This window comes from Typopeltis vanoorti, chromosome 3 (genome assembly GCF_054136105.1).
Source record: "Typopeltis vanoorti isolate ZY-2024b chromosome 3, IOZ_Tvanoo_1.0, whole genome shotgun sequence".
In the NCBI taxonomy this organism is placed as follows: domain Eukaryota; kingdom Metazoa; phylum Arthropoda; class Arachnida; order Uropygi; family Thelyphonidae; genus Typopeltis; species Typopeltis vanoorti.
Genome location: NC_143551.1, coordinates 123,064,066 through 123,086,510, shown reverse-complemented (window position 1 = coordinate 123,086,510; position 22,445 = coordinate 123,064,066). Strand labels below are relative to the sequence as shown.

At 34.7% G+C, this 22,445-nt stretch overlaps 1 protein-coding gene across 2 annotated transcripts in view; it reads left to right on the top strand.

The window, feature by feature from the left end:
* LOC150108533 (ELAV-like protein 2) overlaps window positions 1–22,445 on the top strand; it is a 192,983-nt gene that overhangs the window by 157,241 nt on the left and 13,297 nt on the right. For both annotated transcript variants that reach the window (XM_090415961.1, XM_090415959.1), the window contains one exon: window positions 16,116–16,269. In XM_090415961.1, the coding sequence (XP_090272087.1) occupies window positions 16,116–16,269 (154 nt within the window). The remainder of the gene's footprint in view (window positions 1–16,115; window positions 16,270–22,445) is intronic.

Below are 22,445 nucleotides of genomic sequence, written 5' to 3'. Positions count from 1 at the left end.
TCTTCTTCTTACACACACACACGCGCGCGCAGAAACTCACTACATCTATATTCGGTACAGCATACAGCGCCTCCTGGTAGTAGTGAATTTTGGGACTACTTTTTTTTGCCAAATATCGCTTCTGCATGACTAGCAATGTGTTTTTCTGCAAAAGCTTCGCATCATTTGGATCACTGGGTGACGTTCCACAAAGGCTCTAACAGGAATCCTTTAATTTTCATCACCCTGTACATAAAAATTAGTCATAGGTGCACACAGCTAATCAATGTAACATATTTTGAGAAAATATTCAGTGTTGACTGATTTTAATATTAACCTTCTTTATATTATGTATAGAATGTTTTATATATAGCTATACAATAGGTGTTGGACAGTTATATATATATATTTGCATATGAAAATCTGTAAATACCTCAAAAATTCCAAACAATATCTGAGTTTATGCCTCGCCCTCTTCAATGGGAAGTCAAATTTTTATATAAATGCAACTAAACAACTAAATTAAATTAAACCATATCCTCTGCTAAGCAAATCTGTGATAGTGTTTGCAGACATCTGTCTGTAGAAGTTACCAATTTTGAATGTTATTCCTTCTTTAATATCTTGAATATAATTTCTTAAATGCAGATGAGTTGAGTATAAGTGTTCTCATTCTTAGCATAACTTTTGGATGTTTTCAGATATTTAGAATATTCTGAGTTGTGAGACTTTCATTTGATTGCCAAGTTAAGGATAATTTCAATAGCTTGTTTTTTCACTAGATCTCTTTAATTTAATGCATCTTGCATTTCCGTTTTTCACTTCTAAACTCTCAACTGTTTCCGTTTGTTTTCTAGAAATAAAATATCATCACTTTCAACTTGAGTAAATATCTGAAGAAAGCACTGAATCAAACTCTCTTCTGCATTTGTGACCCTGCCACCTTCTCTCGTTAAACAAATATTTCTTAGTCATTCTTTCTCTCTCGGGCCACATAAAGTAAGAAAGTTCAAGACTTATTTTCGCTTCATTTCAGTCTGATTTTTCTTTCCTTACTATGCTTATTCACCTTTCTAATTTGCATTATATATTTCTCATCCCTCTTCCATCGGAGCTAGAACAGTACGAGAGTTAACAACGAGTGTCTCAAGACGCATTTTTGAGAGACGTTGAAATTCACTTTACTCGCATGCTATTTATCCTTTAACTTAGGAGGATATATTCCAGCACTATTTTCTTAAATAGTAGTGCTTGATTAACTGCGAAGCTGCATTGATTTCTTTCTCCCATTTAAGTCATCATCCCCTGATCATTGCATAAAGTGAAGTTGCTATTCCGCTTAAGATCGCAGCACAATCCCTATCTACAATCAGATGCGAAATTTCATTAAATTTTGGACGTTTTATTAAAATAAGATAATATAAAAAAACTTCTTAGTTTTGAATTTCTTCTCTTGCTTTCTGAAGTAATTATCCGCCAATTCTATAAGTCCCTTTTATTCATTCTAAGGAGCTACATTCTGTTTCTATTCAATATCTTCATAACTGAAGTTGCATAATAGTTTCTTTTTGCCCTCGCTAAATCATCCGCTATTGCGTCCCCCCCCCGTGAATAAGCCAGACTACTCTTGAAGGACACAAATTATGCAGATGTACGTAAATGTCACTTACGAAGCATATGCAAAATACTTGAATTGCGCCACCTCGTGTTCTAGGCAACTATATATTTAAGAATGCTACTTGTAGTCATCAATAGTGTTGATCGCAATAGGTAAAACAAAGTATCTTTCGGAGTTTGATAAAGGACTTATTGTGAGCACTCGTCTAGCTGGAGCCATGCAATTTTGAAACAAACAGAGCTGACTGGTTTCTCAAAAGGGGAAAGTAGTGTTTAATCAGCGGAAAAATAACCCACATTTCTTGTCTAAGAAGCATAACTGTGGTCCTAAGATAGTCTGTCAGGAACGATACCGCCGTCGTCTGAAAAGGCTTGTGTGGGCAAACAGACCTTCTCGTGTGCAGCAAATGACTGAAGCATTTAATGAAAGCTCTTCCCGACCCATAACTCACCGAACTATGCGCAGGGAACTGAAGAGAATTGGTATTGGCAGTTGCATGCCTATACTGAAACCACTGATTTCTGGGAAGTTTCTAATTCAGTGACTGGTAAGTATAGGTATGCTTTATCGTATCAGAAAAAAAAGACATAATTTAAAACTTTAACATTAACTTTAACAAATTATGAATTACACAGAGTACGATAATTTCCTATTGAAATTCACTTGATGAAGAACACTTCTTTTTCACATGTACGTGATTTTTTAATGTGGCATTTTCTTCTTCACGATCTTCAGTAAATCAGGATCCATTTACTGAAATTCAAAAATATTTGAATCGCAAATAAATGATCTCAAAGTAAACCCGTGATTCCAATATTTTATAAATATTGGAAGCAGGGGTTTATATATATATATATATATATATGTTAAAGGTACTAAGAAATTTTATACTTGGTTTTAATCCTTTTCCCAAGGAAGCAAAACAATGTTTTGCACTTGAAATATATTCACATCTGAGCTATTTGTATATAGAGGCTAATTACTTATTATTACTTGTCTTAGTATGTATCCCATAATGCAAAGCACACACACCCCCTTTAGGGGTTGTATAATGCAATGCATAATGAGAAGGGCCACTAGCCAGACCGGTTTCGACCTTCATTTAGGTCTCATCGGTGGGAAGTCATTGGCCTCTATATACAAGTAACCCAGAATTGAAAATATTTCATGCGAAAAACATTGTTTTGCTTCTTTTTAACATGGAGTCATAATTTATCGAATGGAAAACTTTGATTAAGATTATTTATAAATTTATACAGTATTTGTGGTTGTTATATAGAATATCCAAAATTATTGCGTGCGCTTCCAATCCGAAATACCTCTATATTTAACAGCTATGCAATTATAGTACGACTCTTTTTTTTTTTTTTAATTACTGGCATGTTACCAGTTTTTGTAGGCTGAGTCATTAGTACATTCGCTCTCAACCAAAAGGTTGCAGGTTCGAATACCGTTGTAGGCATGGATGTTTATGAATATCCTTATAAGTGGAGGATGAATTTCATTTCCCAGTGCGAGATCACTGACCAGCTTATAGCAGGCTTCAAGTGACTTGAAAAAAGTTCCATATTTGATCTCCCAGTGCGAGATCACTGACCAGCTTATAGCAGGCTTCAAGACTTGAAAAAAGTTCCATATTTGATCTCCAGATTATGTAAAAATATAAACATAAATAAATAATTTCTTTAAAAAATCTCATGAAGATGTTCGTGAGATTTTTTATTTAAAAATATATAACCCAGTACAGTCATTTCATAAGTGGGAGTATCATAAAAAACTGTGCTCCTATTAATTAGCGCTTTTCATATTCTTTACTTTTTCTAAAAATTAAAAAAAAAAGGATTTTGCAAATAATGCAAATCCGAGACCTTTTTTCTTCTGAAAAAAAAAAAAAAACATTTCATTATATGAAATATATAAACTCTTCTGAAGGTAATCAATATGTTTGTAGAGATAACAACCGGGAAATAAATATAATTGCTATCCTGCCAAAATGCAGATTACTGGTCGGAGGAAGAGAGAGAGAGAGAGAGAGAGAGAATGGTGAGAAGGAGAAGAAAGAAGAACAAGGTGACAGCAACAGAGGAAATCTCCCAAACTGTTTATTTTCCGAACTCTTGTGGACGGTTATTTTAACTAATACGGATTAGTTCCTTCTCAAAAGAGACACTCGGAATAGATATTCTATAGCTTATCTTGAGTGAAAAGTTGCAAAGCCTGCAAACCAGAGATAAGTATTCAAAATAAACAATGATATTTACGAAAGGGAGGATGAATTCGGGTGACCAACTTGCCAATGAACCTGTTTCTCGAGGTAATGTGTCGCTCGTCGAACCTTAATCGATATTTCCGCAGGCTACAGTTATAACACGAAGTTCGCCACGGTTGTCAAGGCAACGGACCGCTTTTCGCTTGAAAATCTATCTGATCCTGTAGGGGTACTGTGATGGTTTCGTGTCTTTGAAGGTCATTGACAGCGGCGTTGCTATGGCACGTGTCTAGGGAAACGACGGCCGATTCTTTGGATCCGCTGTGACTCATGATCCTTAATGTTATTTTCTTCTTCTTCTTCTTTTTTATGGAGAACCCAAATACGAAAGGTTATTCAACCTGCAATACACTAGTAGCGTGGATGGGAGGAGGGTCAGGAGGAAAGAAGAAAGTTATTAACATTAGATTTGAATATCCGAAGATAAACTGGTATTCTTATAATGCAATTTTTAGGAAACATATAAGAAGGGTAAGCTGTTTTAAAGAACAGTAACAAGAGAGTTGAATGAAGAGGAACAAAAGTTTGGCCTGCGAATTTGATATTGGAGACCGTGAATAGATAGTGGCTGGTTGCTGCATGTGATTTTGCAGTTTAAAAGAAACTGCAGGGTAGAGATTCTGCAGATCTTCCTCGTGCCCATTATTCGAATGAATGATATCTAGGAGAAGTACAGTAGGAAATGAATTCTGTAGAAATTGAGTGCATGCGTGGCAGGATAAATTGGTTAGATGATGAAGAATAGAGATCATTATTCAGTGATACCATTCAGCATTTCCATTTCAAAGAGAATGAATAATCCAAATTTTGTTATTTTGAACCTACCGATAAGAACTTACCGATACTCAATAAATACGAAAAGATCCTATCGCGGTAATTAAAAAAGATAAATTACTCCTTTGTACTCTCGAATTAACCATACTGATTTAAAACTTTTTTAATTATACTGATTTAATATCTCATTATTTCATGAACCGCATGGAACTCATTGTTTTCTTTGTCTAAAAATTGATTATGAATCCAACTCAACATCGTTCATGTTGCATTTATATTAATTCTTAACCTTTTGAAATCCATTATTTCTGCTATTTAATGTTCATTGGTATACAGATTTATTGGTTTCTTTACCTTCAACATTTTCTCCAAATCTCATACTATTTCGGCTGAATCATTAAGTTCTGTGCTAAATGGCTTACCTTCAGAAAATACAAACTCAGGTATACAAAATTGATATTCTTACTAATATAGTAAATTTTTAATTAGTAAAACGTAATTTTTAGCAGTATGTTGGAATATAGGGTCGCTCTATTATCATAAATTCGTGCTATTTCCTTTGATTATCTAACACCAGGAGCTACATGACGATTTCAGTTTCAGATAACCCTAAATACCAATTATTTAAATTTTATAATCAAATAAAATTATATTATTTTATTCAATTAATGTTAATTAAATTATAAATTTTGTTACATAACTGTAATCGTGATTTTTTTTTTTTGGAGAGAGAGAGAGAGAGAGAGAGAGAGAGAGAAAGGGGGAGTGAAAACAAAGACAGCTTCTATATGGCAGTGAATCTTTAGAGAACTGACCGGTAATCGATCCAAGTCATTAAAGGAGACTAAAACAGATTCTTACAGAACTACATTTCTTTTTAAATTTCCACAAAATTATCTGATATATATTTATTTATTGCTGTAACGGATGCTCGAGTAGTCCCGTGGCAAAGTTTCTTTTATTGGCCTGTTTTTTTACTAGTTCCTGAATTAGTTGATCCAGGCAAGTAGAGTTTTTCTCCTGCAAACTCAGGAAAAAAATCGATATCAGGAAAAAAAAATCGACCGCGGGACTCACGATATTCCAAACACAGAGTGTTTCAAAGATGCCTTTGAAAACACCGATAGCCATGGGTTCTGCTTTCGGTGACAGTTAAGGGTAAAGACTGGATACCTCTCGATTTCCGAAAGTCAGAATTAAAAGAATCTGCCTACTCAAATAGCAATTTTGAAATAGCAATACTTAAGACGATTTGTTTAGTTGTTATTTTACTGATGGCGACTTGTTTTCTAAATAAACGGAAACATTACAGACGTGACTTTTAATGTCTATTTTGTAAAGTTTAAAATTATGTATATATATGTATATATATGGTCATAATAAATTTTTATGGTCATAATAAATATAACTAAAGGAATATAATGGCCAACAAGTTTTGTTTCCTTAACATCTATTAGCTTGATCAGTGTTTCTAATTAACATAAAATGACAAAGAAACTAGATGTGGAATGGTAAAATAACAATCGTTAACAATATAAAGCATGAAGAACTCCAATCTATACCGTCATTTTTTGGGGGATGGTTGCAATACCTGGAGTTTGAAATATTACAAAATCTGATAGGCGACTTCCATTTCTCGTGAAAAATCAATTCCTAATTACTATTCAACTTTTCTTATCAACTTCATTCGATTATTTAGAGATGTGATGGAAATTTTCTTCCAAACATGGCATTTTAGCTGTATTCATGGTGTAGATGAGACATGTGCGGTTAATCCTGACTTTTCGTTTGTGCTATGGGCGACATCATGCTGTGATCGCGATCTTCAGCAAGCCTCAAAAAAAAAAAAAAAAAAAAAAGCCTGCATTTATTCCATTTTATTTAAATTTTGAATTACTTATAAGCAACCAGTATTTAGATCTTCCTTTAATCTTACTTCGGTCCGACAGTGAATATCATCGTAATGTCAATCTACAAACCGTGCCATGGAGTGGAATACATACACAATGCTATACTTCTAAGAAAATTTATTATCACATCATTTTCGAAAAATCTTTGGGAGTGATTCGCTCAAATGAAACTCTTAGTAGAAATCAAGATTTGATTCTGCAAGATGGAAGTCATGTGAAAGTCCCATATTAGATCTTATAATACTTCAGATTTCAATCATTGTAACAATCACTAGAAAGCAATAGAAGGACACTGATAACAAATAAAATTTTCAATATGAGATTTAAAATTTTCTATAGTTACGGTGGCCGCGTTTTAATATATCATTGTACAGCTATTTTCTTTAAGTTTTATTAAAAGTAACTCTGATAAACGTACTGATACATCATAAATCCAGTGATATAGGGGCTAGGTTTATTAGTCGTTAACTCTAATAACAACACAATAGTTTTGCTTACTAAAGACCTGTGGCTTCTTCAATGGGTTAAATAAGGATTACAAGTTAAAACGAATTTAAAAATTTCAGAAAACTCAAAACTTCTATGAATACTGTTTGAGCATTCATAGAAGCAGGTATATAACAGGTGGGTATGTAGCACGCGTCCTATTCCTGTCTTCCAGGATTGTTTTGAGGTGAATGTTGGGAGATGTAATTAATGACTTCCAAACGTCATTTAAGATGAGATCATTTAAGATCTTGGTTTTGGATGATGTGATGATATAATATGATTTGTATTGGAAGAATGATGAGCGAGTCGTGATTTTTCTTCTCTTCTGTATGCAACGTCATTAAGATGCTCGTTCTTTCTTATTTCAAAGCATTTGTAAGCCAGACCTATGTGGAGTAGATCACAAGAACATGGAACGTGTGTAACGTAAAAGATACACATGTTCCATGTGCATCTTTTGGATATCTTTTAGATATCGATATCCATTCTCTTTCGATATCCATTAGATATCGAAGAAGATTATGATTTTTGATGGACCTGTTGGCAACTCTAATATTAGAACTTTTGAGTAAGGTAGTGATTTTGATGGATACATTTCCGAAGCATAGGATCGAAACGTAATGAATGTTGATATTTTGCTGTGAAAGCGGATCTAAAACTAATATTATCTGTAGAACTTCGTGAAGACCACGTAACAGAATTAGTTATCCATAACTTATTCTGTTACAATTACTAATTCAGATAACTTTAAACTGGAATATCAGACTGCATTCCGGAAATTTCTAATTCAATGGCCGCTATGTACTTTGTTACTGTATTTAATGCTGATGGAAATATAATATTATCTACTACAAGAGTAGAGGCAGAAAAGGTAATGGAAGCGAATGAATATGAAATATTTCAAATTCTATGTAACATTAATATCAATAAAAAAAACTAGGATGGATAAGTTATCGCTGTTTGTCTTATGATAATACGCTGAGAAACGAATAGTACTTATGACTTGATTCTTTAATCGGTTTCTTGCGACTGGACGTGTTCCAGAAAGGTGGAATTTTGATTCCGAAATTGAAGGTTTTGAAAGTTAGTGGGAGATAGGGAATAAATTTGGTAAGAAAGAGGAACGAAAATTTACAGGTAAAATTTACACAACGTATGAATAAGGGAAAATGTCGAATATACTGCAAAGGAAAAAACAATAAACAAATTATCCTTTGTAAAAGATTAATATACATCGAAAAATCTCTCTACATGAAATTGGAGTATCCGAAAATGCAGTGCATTGTACACAAAAATCGCAATAGACTTCATATCTTTAAGCAATTCAAAGAGTATTACAGCTCCCTTATTTCTCTTTAGTTTTAAAGATACTTTAACCAGCTCTTTGTTGTGAATAAATTGTAAAAGATGAGAGCTATCGACCATTCGATCGATTTCGAGAACGCAGAACAGGAACCGTACCAACATTCATGAGATACAACGACCGATGCAAGCAGGAAAAAATCGAACGATTTCTGCAATTCAGTTTTTATTTTACCCACATATTCTTCTAACCATTTGCTTACCTTCAGAAATATCAAATCAAAGACTATTGATTTGCATTCAGAATTTTTCATGAGCAGAAAAGAATAATACAAACAGCCTTTATACTAGTAATATACTTCTTTGATATACTTTATACTTCTTTATACTAGTAATATAATGATATATATGTATATAAATAAATAAATAAATATATATATATATAGTAGAGGTCATATAAATATCTCTAGCCTAGTGCAACCCAAAATGTTTTAGAGAAAATGAAAGGTAGAGAATTGCCCCCTCTTTACACACGAGAGAAAGAAAGAGACCAATCGGATTCTAGCGATGGGCTCAGAATCCGATCCGAATGATTAGGTGACTCTTTCCGTACATTAATTTGCTTAAATTATAACTCATTCGCCACTGTTTTTTTTTTTTGAAAATTCATGCAAATACAGTAAATTGAATTTTTATCCCAAATTCAGAATTTATATATTGATTATGTAGCACATATTTAACAATTTTATCGCATAAATACAGAAGTCATTTTACGAAAACACAAGAGTTTATCAAAAATGTCCAGGACAGTTTTTTTATAAAATCGAAGCATGAAGTACATAAGATATCAAATAATAACACCTAATATCATCTACCAGAAAAAGGGACGAAGTTTAGCTAGGTCATGAGATTCATTTATAATGTAAGGATATTTTCCCACTTCATCACGTATTGAAATTGATATTGAATAAGTAATGAGTGCATCAAGTCTGGCTTTGATATATATATATATATTATTATTATTATTATTATTATTATTAAAAAAGCAATTTTATGTACAAAAGATCCACTGGATTAATTTATTATTATTATTATTATTATTATTTGCGTAATAATTATAAAATTGTTGAAATCTACAAAGTCAAGTTTGGGTCATTCTTTGCATGTTTCTAGGTCTTTAAAATGCAGAAAAAATCTCTTTCTCCTTTTTCAGGGGAGGGATGGTGCAGCTATGTTGGAAACTTGACTGTAATACTGTTACCCTCCTCAGTCACGAATCAGTTCCTTTTATTCCATGTTGGCGGAAAGGTTGTTTTCCCGGTGATGATGATGATGCTCGAGAGAAGACAGCCTCTCACCTATTCTTTTAAGGTTGCGAGTAGGTGAGTTGCTTCTCTGTGAAGTATCTCTCCCTCTGTGAAGTGAAGCTATTATTCTGTCTGTTCTTGTGTGTCGGAGATAAAAAGTTATATATTACTACTTTCGCACTGATAAAGAGGTAGTTGCTGACTTGGTGGTTTTTAGACTATGTATGAACAAGGTTCAAGTATTTTTCCTCTGAATGCAGCTAGCCGCAGGATAGAACTGTAGTTTCTCTAGACGAACGGATCAATGTTTGATGTTTACATGCCACTCTAGGTAGAGGTGACGAATTGTTCCAGTTCTGTTGCAGAAGAGGCAATTCTTTGATAATTCAGAGTGAAAAATCTGTAGTATAGCAAGGATGGAGAAGGTGTTGTGCCAAATTCTCCACTCTACACTGTCAGCGACAGGTTTAATGGCACCATTTCGAAAATTCATGCACTCTATGCATGCTGGATAAGTCGAGTGCCATCATCGTCGTATTATTGTTTGCAAGAAATACGTAATTTTCTACTGTTGGTTCTTTAAGGCTTGTTCAGATGTAATATGACTATCTGAAGATTTGATGGTCAATCTGTTCAAGATGGTTCCCATATTCAAAGATTGCTAGAGATTGGAAACAGTGCTGCCTGAGGTCTGGGAATAAAATATCCGTTATGACCCTCGTCCTCCGCCAACTCCATGCAGGGAAGAAAAGCTGTTGGTTACTGGTGGGACTTCTTATCATGTTTTTGTAGAAGAGCGGGCTCTTTAATTATTTCCAGAAGTGAAACTTCTTTCACTGTATGTTGTAGATTCATATTTTTCCACCTTTGAAGTGTATCTCTGTTGAAGATAGTCATATGTGCCGGCATATGCGCTGCTGGAGTGCTTATGACTATGGAGAAGGCGAGACCTCTGGGGGCTGAGGAGAAGATGTATTCAGTAGTCTCTTTATGTTGTTTTTTATGATGTTGATTGTTCTCTCGACATTCTCAGTATGCTGTTTCTATGTTAAAGATTGGCGGTTATAACAGTAACACCATCAACAGTATATGCTGTCATGGGTATAGCTTGTTAAGAGAGAGATTAGGATGGAATTTGCTAAGCAATATGTTTAATCACTCAGAAAAGGTTCTATGGCTATTGTATAAAGCAGACAAGAAATAGGACAGCTTTGTTTAACTCCTATGCTTTATGGTATAGATATGAGCCTATTCTTTATTTTCATGCATAAGTGAGCTTTAATGTATACCATCTTAATGGCTTAAATGAACGACAGGGCCAAAACCGAAGGCTTCGCAACTCTAAACAGGTATGTTCAATGCGATCATTATCAGATCCCTTATATAAGGTGTACGTTTTCATGGATGGTTCGTCCAGGAATAGGATAACTCTGATGCATATCTATTATTTCGTTCAGAGCGGGTTTAAGTCTATTGGCAATGGTTTTGATATTATCTTACAGTTGGTGTTTATAATGGAGATAGGTCGCCAGTTTCCCAGTTTATTAAGGTCGTCTTTCTTTGGCATAAGCTTAATGACAGATGGTCATACTGAGAAAGCCATTGTCAGTTGCTTCGGCATATATTCTATGGAGAATAGGTCCTTGCTATTCCCAGAAGTATTAGTAAAACTCAGTAGTGAGTCCGTCTATGCCGGTAGATTTATTTTTTCTAGAGCAGTATATGCAGGCTTTTGTCAAAGCGTGTAGCTTGATGGGAAGCTCTATTTTATTCTGCTTCGAGGGAGAGAGTCTTTTCAGCTTAGAGAAGATTTTACTTGTGGCATCGATACACGTTGCGTTAGCATTGTATATATTTTCGCAGTACTGTAGGTAATATATCGGAGTATTTCATCGCAATTTTCTTAATTCTTCCACTGTCTGTTGTTAGAAAATCGTCAACAAGAGTCCACCAGCATCCGAAAAGAAATACTTTGTGGGTGCATCGGTGTGCCTACGTCGTGCTTTCATTAGAATTCCTCTTGGGGACTGCTTCAAATGTGAGTATGGTGGTTCTAGATACTGGTATTCTTTAGACCTAGGATGAAATAATTGCTGTTGCTGCTGTAGTTCGCTTGAGAGTAAATATTTGTTCATGTTCCTTTGTTGGCTGTACTTTTACGTCAAAATCTTAACTTTAGACTTAAAGAGTGACCACCATGGCGTTATATTGTTAGATATATAGATTGATAGAAAGAAAAAGATAGAACATGGCCTAGTAGATGATAATCTTTCTATAAGGGAGACTGGTCAGCAACGAATAGTAAACTGGTTGGAAATATTAATCGCACCTGATGTAATTAATACGATTTGGTATAGTCCTTGTGACTATATATATTCGAAAACGATGATGATGGTAATGGTACGTAACAGGATAGCTTTTCTCCAAAAGCGTCAAGAAAAAGCTAAATTGTTTTAGCAATCATGTTAATGATGAAATATAATGGTGCTATGTTTTTGATAGTGTTGTACAACGTACCTAGAAATATTCTCTTCTTCCTTCTTCACGTAACCTTACGAATGAAAAACCAAGCATTACAAGTAATCTTTGCAAGTGAGCTGATGGGTGTGGTCATGTAACGCACGATAGATGTATTAAAGCAGCAGAAGTTTTCTTTCTTGGTGAGCTAGTCACGAAAAGAAAGTTGCATGTTTCTGGTAGTACACTCAACTCACAAAAGGTAAAACAGTTTCGTGGAAGAAATGGATAGTGGCAGCATATGGTAACATTAATCCTCACCTCTCTGTCTCTCTCTCTCTCTCTCTCTCTCTCTCTCTCTCTCTCTCTCTCTCTCTCTGTTTCTTTTCTCTACGGCACACAAAAACAGAACTATAAAGGCATGAGATCAGACATCTGCACATTTCACAGTTAGGTTTATTGTCGATTAGCTTGAGAAGCAAATTTTTAGTTTCTTAAGAGTTGACGCGAGATTGCAATTTTTTTTTATCTGCAATCAGTTTCTTTCTCAAGAAAATCTCTCCAACATTTCTAAAAAAGAAGAAAAAATATATATATATATACTTATAAATCCCTCTTCCCATCTATCACGCAGCATTTCTCACAGACTTTTTTCGTTAATTTTATTCTTTCAGTTGTTTATTTCAAGTATCTATGAATATAAAAATTATTTAAATCCTTTTCATTCCACAAAGAAAGAAGACTGTGCTAATTCAGGTGTGAAGTTCAGAAAGGTAGGTAGCTTACCTCAATCTTTCATAATCATCAAGCCACCTAATCCTGCATACTGTACACTGCTTCCTGTTTCTAATCGATATTTTAATATTTAGTCTCCCATAATTATCGCGTACTTGTCACTCACCAGTCGCATCTGCCTAAACATTTCACATCCATCTCTTTCTACATACTCAGAGTTATATGAATATGAATGAACATACTGCTCTGAAAGTATGAATTTCGTAAATATGAGTACAAAACCATTCACTATGTTTTGTTGTACAGCATTTGATAAAACTTTTGCTATTTGCATTTAAATCGGATTGTTCAAACTGTGATCTGAATCAGGATACGGTTTCATTGAAATATTATTAATGTGATTGTCTGACACTTGCATGGAGTTCTGGGACTGCATGGAGGAAGGTCACCACTCCAACCACTCAAGTATTCCATCAGTTGAACGTATTTTTTCTGTACATTGTGCATATTCCAGTTTGCCTGCTTTGGGAGGAGATTCTACTCCCGTTTTATGAGACCTCTTCAATTTGGCATGTTTCAATAATTCATTCAATCACAAACCATTCGTTAGAAGTAATGATTGCAGGAGCACTAGAAATCGATACAATATCAAAACAATATCAGAAACCTTATTTGACTAATCCAAGTAATATTTCCATATACAAAATATACCCATTAAACCTGCTTTTGCAGGGAACATAATTTAAATCAATTTTTCCCCGGTAGTTTATTCCTACAGAAATTTTGACAAGAAATAACCGTAATATCTGGAAATGTATTTAAACAGATATCTCTTTTTATGGGCGATGTTTTAACCATATTCGAGCTCTGGGAACACCAACTCAATAAATACACCATTAAATAAGTACGGAAATTATAGTCAAACGATGACATTCTCGCCAGAATGAAGAATATACATTCATTAATACTCACAAGATCAAATGATCACACGGACTGACAGTGGAAATTTATCGTAATCTCACAAACACTCGAAATTATTTGAAACTTTTATCTTACTTTCCACGTTGCATAAAGAAATATATCATGTTAACTCAAATGATTAATACAAATAAATATTTCTCCATCGTAATCAGTAACGATTGGTAGTGTCTTTTCTGTGGAAAGACCGGGGTCACTAAAGTTCCTACTCTACTTTATGTGCGTATCTTTATAATCTTACACATTCTTTAACATGGACGAGCTGTTACTTTCGCATATACAGTGTCCTTCATATAATTTTGAAATTGTAATTTAAATTTTGAAAAATAAATTTATATTTGAATTTATCTTTCCGAGAAATTCAGAGGTAAATACATCATTTTGTACGACACACAAAGTACTCGTTCAATGAATGTCAAAAATCATTCTAATTTTTTATATCGAAAACTGCAGACAGTTTCCGAAAGGAACTGCTTCTCTGGTCAACCAATATTTTGTAATGCAATTTCCTTGAATTAATTATCTTGCTCATTTCGAGTAAAAAGAATTTGTAACATAGGATTGTCAAAGTTAATAACATCGATGACCTTGATCCTACTAGGCAATACTATTTTTGGAAAAACTGGCGTGAAGTAGTCAGTTATTTAGGTAATTGCTGAAAAATGCAGGTCATCAAGTAGTATTTTACAAAGCCTTTTGTAAATTAAACTTTTAAGGTAATTAAAATTTGGCTTCCATTAATAAATTAATGGAAAATAAGTTTTTTGTTGTTGAATATGTAGATGACCGAAATGACAAATTACTCGTTTCATTTCATTTACTGAATCAAATAAGAGACAAAAAAGAAAGAAAAAAGTAAAAAAAGTGGTATGATTTTAGTTAAAACAAGTAACTGAAAAAATTAATTTATTAATTAGATTGATTTCGATAAAATAAAAAGCATTAAAAATACTAACACTTCCTAATGTGTATAGTAAATATTTTAATATACAGTTAATACTTTTTAAATTTATTTTAGGGTGATTTTGTCGATAAGGAATTATCGACTATATATATATATTATATCACTTTAACATGTTTAAAACAGCTATTAATTTAAATCCCAACTTCTTATCGCTTCTTTGCCAGAATTATGATATTAGGCAGGCAGATCACAGGGTCATTAAATATTGCAATCAGAGAGAGAGAGAGAGAGAGAGAGAGAGAGAGCAAACCCTAAAACTGGAACAAATCCTAAAAATAGCTTCCCGAAACTACAGTACCAAAGCTATTAGAATTGAAGAAGGCGCTTCCATAGTGTAAGTAAATCTCCTATATATACTTGACTTAGCACCCCACCCTTTTTTTTATTGCACCGCCACCTACAATGGTTTACTGCTATTACGCACTTCTCTATTGTCCTCCCCGTGTCCTGCTAAAACAGAAAAAACAATAGTCGAATCGTTTCATTTCGTGAATATTCTTTGTATTTCTCTTTCGGTTAAAACCATTTCATTTTTACGCATTAATTGATTATTCTCTGCAACTTGTAATAAATACAATTACCTGCATTACTTTGACCTAGTTACTAAATGCACAGTTTATCCGCTTTTTTTTCTTTTCAAACTAACAGGCTGTGGTTGAATCTCCCCATAACATACATATTTGTTACTGCCTTTCTGCTCTAGATAGTTTTCATTGTTCGGTGTGATACTTCCACTTTCCTTATTGAGCAAGCGTGAAGCATTTTGAAAAAAAGTGCCGTATGTGTGTGTGTGTGTGTGTGTGTGTGTGTGTGTGTGGTAGAATAGCGATTATTGAAAGACGTAAAAACATCGGCTGTGCATTATCCAAAATAATAACTTTCTTAAAAGTCAAGCAAAAGTGCCTTATTTTATTAATAAATTAAGCAAGAAATATCAGTAACAGTAGATTCAAAAAGGGTTCTTTTTTATCTCATTATCTAAAAAACCTGTGCTTGAAATACGGCGAGATGACATCCAACTTTTACCTAGAAGAATCTTAAAACGTTTAGAAAATCCCTATCTTTATTGCCCAACTTGTATTCCTGCAGGTAACATTTCATCTGAGGCACTAGATTCTTTCCCCACCACTGTTGTTTAAAGAAATCTAACTTGAAGCGCTGCCCAAAATAATAATAATAATAATAATAATAATAATAATAAACTGAAGCCAAGTGTTTCAAATAAATCATTTTATATTTCCCAATGGCGTGTGTAGATTGAAATTTGGAAACTTGTCGAAGAAATTCAACTACTATTAATTAAATTATTTATGTTTTTCTCTTCTTAATTTAGGTTTCCTATGCTAGGCCAAGCAGTGAAGCCATCAAGGGAGCTAACCTTTATGTTAGTGGGTTACCAAAATCCATGACGCAGCAAGATTTGGAGAATTTGTTTAATCCATTCGGGCGCATCATCACCTCTAGGATTCTATGCGACAATATTACAGGTACCAATATTTCTCTCTTTAAAACATCACACAATTACCTGTTTACATTTTCTTAAAAAATTAAACACACACACACACACACACACACACACACACACACACACACACACACACACACACACACACACACACACACACACACACACACACACACACACACACACACACACACACACACACACACACACACACACACACACACACACACACACACACACAATTTCTTTTGGGAAGGTATACTCGTAAAATGGTGCTCTTTTGGATCATTTTTTCTTAACATCCCAAAAGTTACAGCTTATGACCGAATTTAAGATTGTTGTGACCCTAAGCTATAGATTTTAAACTTTTAAAGTTAGTTAAGACTATTATTTGTCTGGTTGGTAGAATGGAAAGAGTTCTTTTTTTTTCTCCAACTATCAGGTTGCGAGTTCGAACCCACTGCGAAGTTCGAACTCGCATTAACAAGCGAGTTAACAGATATTAACTCGCTTGTTAATGTCTGTTAACCCTTAGCCCATTATGCTGATAATATACTATAGGTTTAGAACATATTGTGGGCAGGATTCACATTATTCTTTTTCTTTTTAAATGAAGTCAGAAAACTTGTTTCTTTATGTTCATTTCTTGTATTAAATCTATCTATACATTGTTTTTAATGAAATTCGCCTATGAAATAAATGAATAACAGTGATCTAGTGGTCTTACAGTTACCTTATCTTATTTCTTGACACATCTGTAATGTGATGAGGAGACGGGTTAGTGAAACATCACTTTTATTGTCGTCATCTGCACGCAAAATGTACGGCTGATAAATATATATATATATATATATATATATATATATATATATATATATATATATATATATATATATCGAAAGCAAAAATTATAAATAAATTAATAAATCACTGTCGAAATTTACTGCTTAAAATTATATAGTAGCAATACTCCCACTTTCAGCTACGAATGTAGCTAGTTTACAACATGAATTTATACATGAATGAAGGGCAAATTTGCAAGTTTTATATTGGCATTATAAATTTAAGACAATCTTAATCAGTATACAACAAGACTAAACTTTAAAATAACTGGAGTTGTAGGAATGCTATTAGGTGCACTTTGAACTTCAGTACTTAGCGCATATTCAAGATAGTTAAAAAAGCAGAGCAGATACGTTGCCATATGAAAACGACCTGAAACTGTTTTAAGCAGGTGTTTTCATAATAGCATTCTTGTATAGCAACTTCATTAAATTTATCGCAGCAATGAAGTTCTAAATCTGTTCTTAGGGGGACATATAGTTGATAACTTATTACCATTTGTAAAGCATTATTTGTATTGTTTCGAAACATTTTAACAAAGTGTGCTACTAATGATGGTCCATAAATCAAATTTTGATTTGATAAACATTATCAGAGATCCCAAATATCATTACAATGAATTATTTCCAATTATAGAGCGGCGTTGGTCAGTACAAACGGACAGTTAGAAAAACATCTAAACAGATACTTTCATATTTTGCGAAATGCACTTAAAACACTTATATAGTTATTTTAACAATAACAGTTTCGCATTGAATTCCGACTTCAGATGAAAGGTCCGGAAACTTGTATTTTTCATCCCCAGAACACACGCAATTAACAAACATATTAATACAATGAAATCGTAGTTGTTTCTTCAGTAATTTCTTCGAAATTACTGAAGAAACAACTTCCGAACAGTAGCATCCTCCAGTGCGATACTGCCACTACTACTACCGAGCTCTTGTTGAACGTTAGGAGCGACTTGGGTGTCAGAGTAAAGGTCCACGTTTCCCCTTTACAGCACGGAATTTTCGATTATCTAACTCTTACACTGTTGCCAACAGTACTGATATATGTTAGGTTTGCAACCTTTCGTCGGTAGTATATGCTTAACAAAATAAATCAAAATATTTTAGTACAAAATAACACATCGTATTTTACTTGATTTCATTATGCAATGATAGATTTTAATAAAAAATTCAATAGTGAGTGCATTCAGTCTTGCATGCATTTACAGACATAATATTGTACAGCTGGGGTTATGATCTTACAGATGAAATCTAAGTAATCGATGTTATCCATCCAAGATTCATTTGTAAGATATTCGCTGAACTTCATGAAACATCAATTCACTTGACGCGCATTTGCTGTGTTAATCAGGATTATAAGTAAACGAATTAAGGCAAATAAGAATGATGAATTAAGAATTGATGCTGATTAAGTGCACATACCGGCCACTGAATTAGAAAATTTGCAGAAATCAGTGGTTTTCGTAGTCATGCGACTGCCAATACCGAACCTCTTCAGTGCCCTGCGCATAGTTCGGTGAGATATGGGTTGGGAACAGTTTTCATTAAATACTTTGGTCAATTGCTACACACAGGAAGTTCTATTTGTCCGTAGAAGCTTTCTCAGACGATGGTGATCTCGTTCCTAACAGACTTTCTTGGAGCCACAGTTAAAGACTCGGGATATCTCATCCTTTGAGAAAGCAGTCAGCTCTGCTGTTTTCAAAATCTTGACTCTTGCCAGACGGGCATTCACAGCAAGCCATTAATTGAAATCCGAAAGAACCTCCTTTATTTTTCCCACTGCAATCAACACTGTTGACGATTACTGACCAGCAGCATTCTTAAATAGTTGCCAAGAACACGTGATGATGATGTACATGACCAAGTATTTTGCATATACTCTGCGCAAGTGACGTATAAAGGTTTCTAATTCAGTGGCTGGCATGTGTATATACAGAAACTATTACATTACATTACATATTATACAAAATAAGTATCATACATTAGAAAATAAGTGCAATCATTAGAAATAATTGCACATTATAGAAAAATATTATACATTAAATATCAGTAGAAAAACTACGCTCAAATGCATTACTCTCCAGGTTTATATCATGATATTAATATCCTTGTAAGTATTAAATTAAGAGCTCATTTGTTAATTAAACAAAGTTGTATTAGAACTACTTAAATAAGCAAAATAACTTATAGTTAAGGCTCTGGAATTTTTTTTTCATCAGAAATCTAATAGAAAAATGTGAAACTTTCGTAAGATATATACAGTAGATGAATTAGAGACAGCAAACAGATATTTCGTTAGCACCAAATCAAAAAGGAATCACGAAACTCTAATCAGCCCTAGTTGGTCGAGTGTTTAGCGTACCCGCTCTCCAACCAACAGCCTGTGGGTTCGAATCTAGCATTGTACATGAATTTTTGTGATTGGTGGGAGATGAATTTCATCTGCCAGTGTGAGACCGCCCTGCTTATTGGAGGCGTGAGGTTATTTGAAAAAATTCCATTTTCTGCCTCTATAGCAGGATTTTCTGATTATGTATTTTTTTAAATATACATAATCATAATAAAAAAATACATAATATATATATATATATATATATATATGTTGTGACCTACAAAAACAGCAAAAAAGGTGTTCATATTGACATTAGAGACAGAACTGCATTGCAGTTCTGTCTCTAATGTCACACGAGACCGGAAGGGACATAAACAAAGGTAAAGACTGTTGACACACAGTTATCACACAATGGGGTCTCTCCGGGGATCTGCACTGTTGTTCACATTGTACGTGAGGAAGTTGAGGACGGGAACTAAAATACATACAAGCTAATCAAGGCATTCCAACGAATGAGGTACACTCTTCCTGGTGGGAGATTACTTTGAGTAGCCGAGACAAAATGGAAAAATAAAAGTATAAAAACATGTTTTAGCTGAATGCCATTCATTTGTTAAATGAAGAAGGGTAAAGTATTCTTATTTCTGAACGAAGCAAATAAAATAATGTTTCAGAAAGAAATCGAAGCTTCGAGGTAGAGCATTATAGCAAAATACTAAAACGAATATGTTCCGTCCTCTGGAACAGAGGACGGAACATATACGTTTACTCTGGAACAGAGTAAACAGAATAAAAGAAGTGAATAGAAGCAGGTTAGGTGTGTTTGCAGTGGCACAATAAAGTTCCACCCTTAGCATTTGCACCTCTTGTATTAACAGGTGCAATAGAAAGTGGAAGAATGATGGTTGCCAGTTCACTGTAACAGCGACCATGGAAGTACCTGTAGAATACACAGTGCTGAAACACTGGACCTGTGAGATAGAGGTTGAAGTGAGTCTGTAAAAGAGGGATTATCTATGAGCCTAACTGCATGCCTCTGGATGGCATTAAGGATTTTAAGGGATGTTTTAGGTTCACCATCCCAAACACGTGAGCAGTAAACATGGACCGATTTCTGATTTTTTAATAATTAAGAGTTGGTTGGGTGTAAAATAGACTCTTGAACGAAAGAGAAGCCAAGTTTCCTGGACGCTGAGAAGGCTACTGATCTGATGTGTTTATGCCAGGAAGACTGGCGGTAGACGTTAGTTCAAGCAAAGAGATCTGATCTTGTCTGGTGATTTGTGTATTACTGAGGGTAAGCTGGGATCTCTTTTCTGCAAGAAAAAGACAAGACTGTATTTTGGTGGCACTGAACATAACAAAGTTTTCCTCGCCCAATTGAAGGATCGTATATAGATCAATGTTTAAGGCGCTATTTGTAGATGATGTTGTAGCCTGGAATGTCAGAGTACTATATGGTATTGTCAAATGAGTAGGATGACTGGAGAGTATTATCGTCTGCAAAGCTGCGGATGGGATTAGAGGGCGCCATCTACCATGACTCGCAGAGAACCACTAGAGAGAAAACTGGCTACCCAATTACAGAAGGTGGCAGAGAGAGACCGAAGGATACCAATTTGTTTAGTAGGTCTCGATGCCACACACGGTCGAAAGCTTTGGAAATACCAAGGGCAGCAGCACAAATTTCTCCAAACGTTTCCATGGCAGGTGTCCAGTTATCGGTTGTGTAAATTAAAAGAACAGCTGTGGCCGAATCAGTACTTGTGGTCGCTGATTAATTCGGGTGCCTCTAAATAGCGGAGAAGTTGGCTATTGATGACTTTCTCCATTATTCTGGAGAGGACAGAAGTCATGACAGTTGGTCTGTAGTTTGACAGTAGACTTTTATCTTCTGTCGCCCTTTTTGGGAATAGGATGGATATGAGATTGCTTCCATCCATTGGGATTAGTACCATATATGTGTAATAAATTATAGAGATGATGGAGGACGGGTGTTCGCACTGGAGCGCATTGTTTTAGAAAGATTGGGAAGATGCCATCAGGATCAGAAGACTTTTTAGTATCCAAGTTATTTAGTAGTTTTTTTTTATAACTTTTTGTTGAAAAACTACAAGAGGAATACGGTACTTTGATTCCGGTCTTGTAGGAGGGAATTTACCTTGGTCATCTATGTAGGAGTATGAAGAAAAGAGATGTCAGGAGGTCGACTTTATCTTTGGGTGAAGTAACAGTGGTGCCATCGGGATGAGACAGGGGTGGAAGTACAGGAGAGCAGTATGAAAGCAGTATGAAATAGGATTTGGATCTACGAATGACGGATTTGCATATGTTGCGTGCTTTGGTATAGGCAGAGTATAAAGCTGGAGTTCTTGGTGCGAGCCACATGCGGTAAGATAAATTTTTTCCTTTCTTTGCATTGACACATTTTCGGTTGAACCATTCCTTGGAAAGTGGATATCGATTATAGGTTAAATGGGGGATGAGGCAGGGTGAATGGAATGAAGGTCAGGTGAGTGGAAGCAATAGACAGACGAAGGAAAGGAGCAGAAATTATGGATGGAGGACATTCCAATTGGTTCGCCCCTCCTCCAACTATTCCCAGAGTATGCGAGTTCGGGAATAGTTCTAGCAGAGGCGTTCTGAGAGGAGACGTGTGACATTGTGATCTGAGTTGCCAATAGAAGAAATGACTTCTACGGTGTATCTGGAAGGAAAACTGGTCAAAAAGAGATCCAGAGTATTTGAAGAGTGAACAGGAATATCAAGTTCGAGTAGGTAGATGTACAATTTTTGTTAGGTCATTACTTGTAGCCAAGACTTCTGCTAATCGTCCTGCTTGGTAGGTGATATTGGAGTATGGGAGCCAGTTAGAATTGTGGACATTGAGGTCGCCCAGGATGATGACTTCACTATTTGGATAGCTGGATTGCAGATAGTCAAGTTCATGGAAAGGAATGTTAAGAGATCTGAGTGAATATTAGTGAATATTGGAGACTGGTAAATGTA